The 10652-nt window shown below is 45.1% G+C and overlaps 2 protein-coding genes across 2 annotated transcripts; both read left to right on the top strand.

Moving 5' to 3' along the window:
• Positions 1 to 31: 31 nt before the first annotated feature.
• On the top strand, positions 32 to 3086 carry LOC145453401 (glomulin-like). The gene has a single exon (XM_080331376.1). The coding sequence runs from the start codon at positions 991 to 993 to the stop codon at positions 2881 to 2883; it is 1893 nt and encodes a 630-aa protein (XP_080187502.1). The 5' UTR covers positions 32 to 990; the 3' UTR covers positions 2884 to 3086.
• A 51-nt stretch (positions 3087 to 3137) lies between these two features.
• On the top strand, positions 3138 to 10588 carry LOC145453392 (NBAS subunit of NRZ tethering complex-like). The gene has a single exon (XM_080331355.1). It carries the CDS (start codon positions 3138 to 3140, stop codon positions 10428 to 10430), a length of 7293 nt encoding a protein of 2430 aa, XP_080187481.1. The 3' UTR covers positions 10431 to 10588.
• Positions 10589 to 10652: the final 64 nt, after the last annotated feature.

Consider the following 10652-nt stretch of genomic DNA (forward strand, 5'->3'; position numbering starts at 1 on the left):
AGAAAGGTGTGTAGTAGTATTGTGATGTTTTGAGTTGGCCTAAATTCGAATGCCACTTGCGCAAAGTCAGGTCTGTCAGCGCTCGACACTGCGTAGCATATATCACCGGCAGAGGTCGCCGCGAAACCAGCTGTAGAATTCATGAGGGATGACGTCGCATGTGCATTGTGCAATCTACAACTGTTGTGGTTGTACAGCGTGCGGGTTTCACGAGATATCGTAGGAAAGTTGGCGATAAAAATTTAGTTTGCTAGATCTCAGATGACAACTGGATTTTCGTCGCATTCATTGCTCGCTTCTGTGAATTTCCATTCCTGCTGTTAGAGCGGATGTATTACGACTGGCGCTGGATAATGGTATTAAATCGATAGGCCTATGTTATTGTCCAGTATCAGTTTGTTAAGAATTTCATCATTTCAAAACACCACAAGACTGCGATACAATGAAAAGATAGATGTCAAGACGTCTTGAAATAATCTTTGAAACCAGACACCCATCTGGGCCTACGCCTAGGCGATGTAAAGAGGAGGCATGTGCACTGCAGTAGGTATGCTCGCATGCACAGTGCACACTGAATGAAGAGTAAAAGAAGAAAATATTATAAAGGACAAGCGACAAGATGAGGTGGCAAGTAACGGGAGGCGAGGAGATCGATATGTCAGGTGGTGGTCCGACAAACTTGTGGGCTGACTAGTATTTATAGAGACTGATCGTGATCAGTAATAAATATCAACAGCAATTGAGTAAGAAAGTAACATATCACCATCCAACTGCGTTAAACTGAAATTCAATGATAACAGATGATTCATTTCATGAGAATAATAATAGCCTATTATCATAGATGTTGTTTTCATTGAAATAATGAAATCTATACCACTTTAACCCTGCCTAATTCTAAGTTCTAATTAATTTAGTGTATGTTATTATTTAGAATAAAAAGTTAGGACTTCTGTACTGCCATTTTGAGTATAACTTGTGGCAGCCCGAACCATGTCTGTATTTAACGACGGCAATGTACTCGACGACATGAACGACGCTCTCGCTATGATGAAATATCAGAAGCAATGCGAGAGCCCCATCGTCAGAAGAATTATGAAGAATTTTTCCAACCCTAAACTATTCCAAGAGAGCATCGGCGTTGAATTTCGGAGAAGCAAACGCGATCTCGGCACGGCGGCTTGGGACGTGCTTTCGGCTTTCATGGCGTATTTGAAAGGAAATCACATCACCAAAAATCTAGTCGCATACGGAGAATGCATATGTGAGCTAGTCAAGTCCTCGTCGCCGAAGGAGGTGTATATCGGAGTTTTGGAACAGTACGATCCCGCCACTGATTTTCGTTACATTGAGATGTTGAATCCCGCTCTGAAATTGATAATAATGAAGTACGTCGAATCGGAACCGAACTCATGTGCAGTTTCGTTTGAGACGACCCTATCCACTATGCTGTGTTACTTTGAATCCTTTAACAAGCCGAATTTTGATAACTTCGACCCGGAGCGTCCTCTCGATAAAGTCTACGAAAATCTGAAGTGTCTCAAATACACTGAACGAAGTCTGAACATTGTAAAACCAGCGGTAACGACTTTGCTGGCGCGTTCAAATGAAATACGAAAATTGGAACGTTTTAAATCATTCTGTCTGCAATACTCTTGTCATTTGACGATGATGCTGCTCCGCTTGGACACTGATGTCGCCGCGGTGAAAGATGTATCGGAAAATGACGAGAACGCAATTGAAAATGCTCCTACTCATTTTGTTGTACACGAGCTGATTGACTTGGCGTTGCAGCTATATTCGATGCAATTTCTCTTTTCTACAACCGATTGGGTGTCTTTACACCCTCCTGATTCTTTTGTGTCACCGGAATCACTTCCAGAGATAGGACGGCAGATATTTCACGGCAAGGCCAGCTTCTTGTACTTTGTTTTGTGCAGGGGGATACGGTACGACCAGTTCCCCAAGGTTTACTCCCCGTTCGGGCTTTGGTGCAAGTCGATCTACCCGATAAATGCCTTGCTGATGTGGGAAAGCCCGATTGTCCTTTGGAAAGGTTTGGAGTTGCTCTCAACAATAGTTGATCGCACTGTGAAGTCTAGTATTAACTGTGAAGAACTGTTGTATCAGATTTCTTTGGATTACCGCGTGAAAGGATTTGTGGCGAAGCCGAAATCAGCGGTACGGACATTATTGAAGGAACTCGGTGACATTGCCTTGAAATGTAATGTTATAGCTATCTGCAGGAAAGCTTGTTATTTGCTTACAAGAGTTATCGATCTCTTCACATGGAGGGACAAAATATTGCTTCTTACCTTTGTATTTAAAAGTTTTATTGACTGCAGAGTGGAAGGATTCGTAATTGGCTTCTTGAAGGATAAATTGGATGAGGTTTTGCGCGATGATGCCGCTCCAGGTAGCGACGTATTTTGTCATCAAAGAAGGATGAAAATGGTCGGGGGATTGATTTTTCACCTGCCTGATGGAACAGACACCGATCTGCTAGGAGAAAGTGATAAAATAATGCAGGCGCTTAATCTCCTGCGATTTCTGCTCTTGCGCGACAAGGCCAATCGTACCGGGCTTTTTGACAACTTGTCTCTGATTCAAACAAATTATGTCCAAGCTATTCGGTTCAACGTCGAAGTCACGCGGCAGCATTTCGAAAGCGAGTTGCTGGCGAATTATGAAAAAAGGAAGCAACTCTCCCCCGCGAAGTCTGACATTGTGATAAACAGCCACAAACTGAACGACTTCAGTCACGAAGATCGAGCTAAGACACTGCAAGCCGCCATCCACACTTTGAGTATGATGGAAGTCGTCACGGTCAGAGTGGACGAACTAATTGACGAGATGGCCAAGAAGAACTCTGCTACTCGGTACTGAAATTATTGTGAATGATTACAAGAAAATGCATTTTATCTAGCTCTGCATTACGCATTTCATATCACTTGTGAATAAGCTTGCCATTTATGTAGTACGACCTATTAATTTTTCGTTGCATTGCACACAATAACATGACGTCACCGTTAAGTTCATGTGAGTTTCCGATTCTTCTTCATTCACTGTTCTGCTTTCCCTCTAGATAAGAGTTTATATAAATTTTTTCTTAAAAATAGACTATTGTATACAAATATGTTATGGATGAAGAAGTATTATTATTGAATGCCAATCAAGAAGTATCGAACAACGATGACGGTATTCTGTACGATGTTTCGTACCACGTTGAGTTCGCCGAGGAAAAGGAGGTGGTCAGATCTTCGCCAACAGAAGAGCAATCGTCTGGTCTATTGTACGGCGCCGCGAAGTCCTTGAAATCTTCGGTATCGCGATGGACTTGGTCGACGATAAGAGCTGTCGGCATTCCGGTGAGAACGGGCGCCCCCTGTTTGTTACCACCCGATCTAATCAAATTAATCAGCAGCAGACATTCGTGGACAATGTCTAGATCTCCCGATGGCAATTTTTTGGCTATCCTTCAAGACGGGTGTTTGGAGATTCGTACTTCTAAGGACGAATACAACGCCGTGATCGGCAGATGCGTGTTTTCGAAGGACCCCAATCCGCAATGGAGGGCTGTGTCTTGGAATAGGGAATCGAAGGCTGTTGCTTTTTCCGAAAGTGACGGTACGGTTCATTTGTGCGATATTAAAGGTGTCGTTCTCATGTCGTTTCAAGGTCATCTGACTGAAGACAAGGATTATTTTGATTATAGCGCCGCCGTGTGTGCTCTGTGTTTTCTCAATACCGACCCGTTCAAGTGTGATGCGAAAAGCTCACTGCTTGTAATAGTTTCGTTTAGCGGCGCGGCGACTTTCTTGGAAATCAACGATAGTTTCGTCGGACGTAGCAAGGTGCTGTTTAATTTTGATTTCTCCCAAACTCTGTCCAAAGGTGTGTGTGCTGTATCCTACGACGATACACACGAGATATTAATTGTCGGAGGGTGTACTGGGTATAACAGGGATGACGTTCATGTGCCGAAGGCTACTAAGTATGGAATCACTGCGTGGAGAATTGTTACCGATGAGCCTTATTTGAAATCGATTGATGTGTTTATCGACTCGGGGGATGGACGCGGCAAGCTGAATCTTCTGAGAAGGCTCTCAACCGTTCCTGCTGACCTCGGCAAAAAATGGCGAGGCGGCGATATCGACGGCGTGTTTACGATGACCGTGTCTCCGTGCCATCGATTTTTAGTGGCGATACATTTGAGCGGGGATCTCTCGATTTGGGAGATTCCGTCTCTGCGGCAAAAGCATGTGTGGAAAAGCGAGACGCAGCCATTTTACGGCGAGATTCCATGCGAGGATTCCGGTGGTTTGGCGTCTTCGAAAAAATCAAAGAAATCCGCCCACTTTCAAAATCTTATCGACTGCGAATGGTGGGATGACTCGTCCGTGATAGTGGTTCGCTGCTCTGGATCATTAGCTGTGGTGTCTGTTCTCGGGGATAGGCTTGAAAGTCTCTTTGGAGATAGTTGCGAGTGGCTTGAACCCTCGCCTGAAATTTCATTTTGCCGGGACGAAGGGTTTCTTGCTTTGGAATGCGAGACAAAAGTAAAATCTTTGAAAAGGCAGAGAGAACCTTCGAACGATGAGAGTTCAATCGCAGACGAATTGCCTAGTTTAGAAGACAGCGACGATGACGCAGGGTTCGGAGCCGTGCAACATCTTAAAAACAATGCCAAGTCCGCAATATACCAATGGACCGACATCGATTACTTCAAGCCTCCGAGGAAAAGGCCGAAGCTTGTCATGAAAAGTTACAGGCTTCTCAGCGTGACGAAAACAACACCGGAAAAACTGTTTGAAAAGCGTCTGGAGGACGAAGAATATGGAGAAGCATTAGCGCTGGCGAGAAAGTATAATTTGGACGGCGACAAAGTGTTTCAGAGGCAATGGAAAAAGTCGAACGTGTCCGTAGCTTCCATTCAGGACTATCTCAGCAAGATTTCGAAACGTTCGTGGGTGATGCACGAGTGTTGCGACAGGGTGCCTGACGATTTAGATGCCGCGAAAGAACTTCTTAAGTTCGCGCTTACCATCACTGACGTAGACCAGCTGGCAAAGATTTCAATCAAAGATACAGACTCGGATGACAGCACGGATTCCGACTTCGAAGAATATCAAGGCTTCGACGTGGAAGAGCAAAAGAACCAGCAAATTCGACAGCGGCGGAAATTCGTCGACAAATGGTTGAAATTCGTTGACTTTTCCGACTTGAGCTTGGATCAGAAAGAAATGATCAGGGCCAGGAGAAGGATTATCAAATATTCGGATCGCTTGTCGACTTACGAAAACCTGTTGGGTGGTTACGACGCTGCCCGCGAACGCTACAATAAAGACAAGTTTGCGGATTTTAGACAGAAGGATATGTTTGTTGCGGCACTGGAGCACGCCCGTAATGGAAATTGGAAGGCGTTGGACATTCTATTTACATATCACGGTGACGATCTTCGAGAACACAGGTTGGCGTTATTGTGTAACATTCCAAAAACGATTTCACCGTCCGAATACCGATGCTTGTTGCCTCAAATTGGTGAGAACGGCTCTGTTGAACAGCTTGTAGAAATGAAACACAGGGACGTGGAGGATTGGTGCGAACAAGACAAGTATTCCGCCATGTTAACGTCACTTACTAATCCGACAAACCCTACCCTTGAGTTCTACGAGGAATATCCGTCCTTGTCCCAATTCAAAACGAAACATCCGACCGATCGCTTAGTGTCAGAGTGGTATCTGCAGCAAGCTAGAGACTTTGATGCGGATGCTCTAGATATCGATGGTGCGCTCAAGCTGCTTGAAATCGGTGCCGCGTACGGCGTTCCGGGATTGGATAGTCTCACCAATGATCTGAAAACGCTCGAGACCTTAGTGTACGAATGTAAATACGGTACGGTGTTGACGTTGAAGGATCTGCAGAAGGAAAGCAAGCTGCAAAGGTTGAAGATGTTGATGGAGACGTCGTCAAGGGAGATGTATGTCAAAAACTTTCACAGGTGGGCGTTACCTTTTCTTAAAACCTGCAATAAAGACGATCAACCCATGATATTTCGGGATTACGTGATGGAGCTTGCGGAAAACGATTTGACATTGCCGTCTTTGATTTTCGCCAGTTTTCTGAGAGACCGCTCCATGCCGGAAGCGGTGTCCTCTCTTGAAAATCTCGCAAAATTAGCGTTCGAGTGCATTTACGCCAACTCGAATCCCGACCAGCTTGAAATCGTCAAAAACGTCCAGCTGTCTTTGAGCGGTTTGGAAAAAACGATTTTAAAAAGTGTCGGCATCGATGAAGTTGCTAAATTAGATGATCGTGTGTTTGCGTGTTCTCTACTGGCAGGTGATGGCGTTCGCGTGACTCCAGATCACATTCGCGAGATCGAATCCGACCGGACCAAAGTCGAAAAGCTACTGGTACGTTTTAGCCGCACTGTCGGCGCCCGCGAGCCTGGTCTGAACAAAAGCGAGTGGAATGCCTTCTTGAAAAGCATGCTGCGACTTCGAGACAAGATATTCTCGAAAACTTGCGGGTTGGAAACCGCGGTGTGCATATCGGTTTTTGTGGAGAGCCTTCTCACGTCCGGCGACGCGAAAAACTTCCAAATAGCCGGGGAGCACATGATGCGAACTTCAGACGAGGAACGGCAAACTGCGAGACAGCGGCTGTACGGGTCGTCGCAACAAAAATTGTCATACGAAAGCTCAGTGGCGCTAGTAATAAAATCGTCGCAGGAGTATTTCGATGCGTCGACCCCGACTTCTAACGATAACATGTTAGGCCTAGCGAGAGAATGCCTGCTGCTTATCTCGGACAGGCCGGAATCTGTCCGTGAAAGGCTGGATTTAATCGAAGGCGTCGTGCTTTTACAAAAATTTGGTGTCGACAAGTTACCGTTGCAGGTGAGACTTACAGAGGACAGGATTGCTCTAATACGTATGGCTCTCGACGTTGATAAAGATGCGTATAAGAAAACCGAGGTGTTGCTGAGACTCGCGATGCTGCTGCATGTCAGCGGCGACAACAAAACAGACAGAAAAGGCAAAGTTTTGATCATGATCGCAGAGAGAGCGTTGGAAATAGGTGACTTCGAATATGGATACTGTCTCTGTCAAGAGCTGGTATGTATGCCGTTTCCGTCAGCGTGGAGGGTTTGTTTAGAGTTGGCGAAGACTGATGATTTCGAAAATCTCGTGGGGAGAAGAGACGTTTTATCGTTTGTGGCTTGTCATTGCGACAAGGCGAATTTGCCGGAGGTACTGGAGCTGCTTTGCGATCTGAAATGCGCGATACTGCGCACTCTTATAGCGCCGGCGAAAAAATCGGAAGAAAATCTTGTGACTGATAACGCTGAAGTTTCTGACTCCGATCGTACTGAAGTAGCATCGACCAACGAATTGGTGTCGGGAAGGGACGCTTTAGATAAACTGGTGCACAAATCGGCCGATTTTCTCTCTCCTGTGAATATGTTGAAAAGTACAGCCAAAGGTACAAAAGCGATGCTGAACGCTACAGGGAATGTGCTTTCAGCCACTGGAACGGTGTTATCAGCGACGTCTAACACGACAAAGGCAGTGCTCTCCAACGTGAAAAACGTAGAGTGGTGGAGGTCTACCATCGACAAAACCTTGTCTTCGATACCTATTCCTGATTTGGACATGCAGGTCGGTGATGATGCTGAAATGGGTACTCCTAATTCTGATTTAACATTCCATGGGTGTCCAGAATTTTATTCCGGTATTTTTGACGGCAGCGTGAGCAAGTGCGGGCTTATGATTTCCGACGAAACGTTTTATTCTCCCAAAAATCTCTCACACAATCAAACGCTCTTGCGCATCAAGAAACTGTCTTCCGACGGTGATGATATGGCTTTGAACGAAAGTGGTATTCTCGAAAATCTGGTCATCGAAAGTTTACCGTACGATTTTGCCCTTGGGTTGAGTTACGCTCTATCAATTGCGGATATAACCAAAGCTTATAATTCTCTTAAAAAATTGCCAGTAAGTGCTCTTTCGTTGCAACTGTCTCTGTATTATTTCGCGCTGCGCCTCGCTGAAGCGATTGGAATGGATAGCGACGATTGTTCGAAGGTGTACGATCTGCCGCCTGTTGACCTCATCAAACGAGCATTGGTTTGGATATCGTCGAATAATTTAGATCAAGGTTCTTGTGAGCACAAGCTCGCAACATACATGAATGAGGTTCAAGAGCAGATGTTTGAATTTGCGCAAGCTGAGAAACTGCAAGATCTGGATAAAGGGATTGATTTGAGTCGGTTCACCTCTGATAGCGAATATCGCGAAGAGACAATACTCGGGTTAGCTATGACCACCGATGACGAGCAATACAAGATTGCAGTTTGCTCGGCTCATAAGTCAGGCACCGATCTGTGGCTGGTTCTAATGACCCATCTCGAGTTTTTATTCACCGAATGTCAAGATCTGCTTACCAGCGACAAGCTACAGCAAAGGATTGAACATCTTAACATGATGCCGGAACTAAGCAAGAGGAAGGCGGAATTCTACAAAAAGATGGACACATGCATTTTCCCTTTCATTGATGGTAAAGACCACGACCGTTTATTGTTATTCTTTTCGCTGTTGAATGCGTGCAATGACAACGGAACTTACGTCCCTGAAAATGGGCTGTGTAAGTTATCGCCTGCCAACCATTCGAAAGTCCTGAAGAAATTGAAAGCGATGACTCCGAATTTAGATTACAAGGCCTTGTTTGCGGACGGAACAGCGTCTTCGACAGATACGAAATGCAGAGTGATGGATATCTTATTGCCATTCCTGGACACTACCAACGTGCAAATGTTCGCGAAAATGATGCCACAAATCCCGTATTCAAATTGCAAGATCAGCTCGAGCTCAGTCTACCTCGAGACTTGCAAGAAAATAATGGGAGAAGATAAGCAGGCCGCGCCCGAAGACAGCGAGAAGCTACTCAAACTCAACTGGACGCATAGGTATGAGTCGTGTGCGGCTTATTTGAGAATGTGCTGTCCCGCGGACCTGCTGTCGTTCTTTGAATTTGTGCTTTTCAATTCGAAAGCGTCGACGAACATACCTCTGGGATCGAGACAGGATATACTGAAGCGCGGAGTTAAATTGTGTAAAATTCAAGCTACTAAAGAAAAGAAAAATCAACTTGACGAAAGTATATCTGGCGGCGGCGAAAATTTTGCAACCGTGTTGCCGTCGTTTGTCCGAATGTCGAAACACTTGGACAGCTTCTCCACGTCATTTGTGTCGAACTTGATGAAATTGTCAGAACATGACGACAGAATGAGAAAGTATTTGCATCTGTACGACGAATCGCAGTCAAAATCTGAACCTATATTAGATCTCGCGGCTTCAATGTTAGAAGACGGAACATCGCCTGAATTTATTCAAAGTCTCTTCGCTGTCGTACCAGGGAATAAATGGAAGTGCAGGGACGCGTTAAGGAAGAGCATTGATAACATCGTCAACCGAGGTAGTGGCAGTGTCGTCGACAAACTAACTGTGGTAGCGAAATCTGTCGGCGACCATGAGAAGGAAGGCGGAAAGATACTGAATTCGGCTGATGTTATCGGGCTGCTACGGCCGTTTTGTTCGGATACATCAATCGAATCCAAACTACGGGTTGACGTCTTGAAGTTACTGGAAGATCAATTTCAACTGGATGATTCCGAGGCTAGGTTACTGCTACTGCATAGAACGGAAGCCATCGTCAAAGATTCGTGGAGTGAGGAATGTTGGAAACAACTTCTACAGACCATTGGTGACGCTGAGATTTCACAAGAACAAACGCGAAATGATGTTTTCAGGAAGTTGTTGGACTTCGGTGAGCTGAACGCGGGCAGGTGCAAGAGCCTCGTTGATTTGCTAGAAATTTGGCCAGAATTTGAAGCCGAAACGCGCAAAAATCAATGCTGGCAAAGTGTGTTGATGGCAATGGCTGAGAGTGGTACAGAAGGACAAAAGGAGTTGATTAAGGTTTCCAGGAATCGTCTTGGTACATTCCCGAAATCGCTGACAACGGATGTCTTCCGTAAGCTAGTCGAAGCAAAGGCGGCGTTCTTTGCGATAAAATTCGGCTTACTGGCTGATCTACCTGAATTGCAGGATGAAATCGTAACCGCGATAAAGAGCGTTCAGACGATGGGACCAAGTCAATGCGATGAAGAGATATTGGATTTGATGTTACAAAAATCAATCGCCGTTCACACTATAGGCACTTTATATTACGCTAAGATTTCTGAATATCTCGTTTCCAGCGAAAGCCCCGATACCGAACGCTACGTCCATCAGCTCGCCAGGCAATTGCAGGACCTCGGGCATTTACCTGAAGCTGGCACTCTTCTGTTGAATTATCGCGGTACGCACCCGGCGTTTAGGACCTTTAACAATGCGTTGTCGTCTTTGAAGAGATGGTTGAATTCGTAAATGCTGCGGATGAAGTTCCATGAGTGGTTTTATAGTAACTGTCATTAAATATAGTATAGGTGTAAAAAAAGTTTGGTAGCTGAACGGTGTTATTTTGTCTGAATCGGGAATTCGGCCTATTCCTTTTAATGTGCAATTAAAAACCGTTTGGCAACTGATTTTGTGGTCTATGCCTGTTGTGAAAGAGGTTCTCGATGTAGACGAGTGCAGTGGTCAAGCTGA

Source organism: Botryllus schlosseri, chromosome 13, assembly GCF_051294905.1.
Source record: "Botryllus schlosseri isolate E-star chromosome 13, Bs_hap1, whole genome shotgun sequence".
In the NCBI taxonomy this organism is placed as follows: Eukaryota; Metazoa; Chordata; class Ascidiacea; order Stolidobranchia; family Styelidae; genus Botryllus; species Botryllus schlosseri.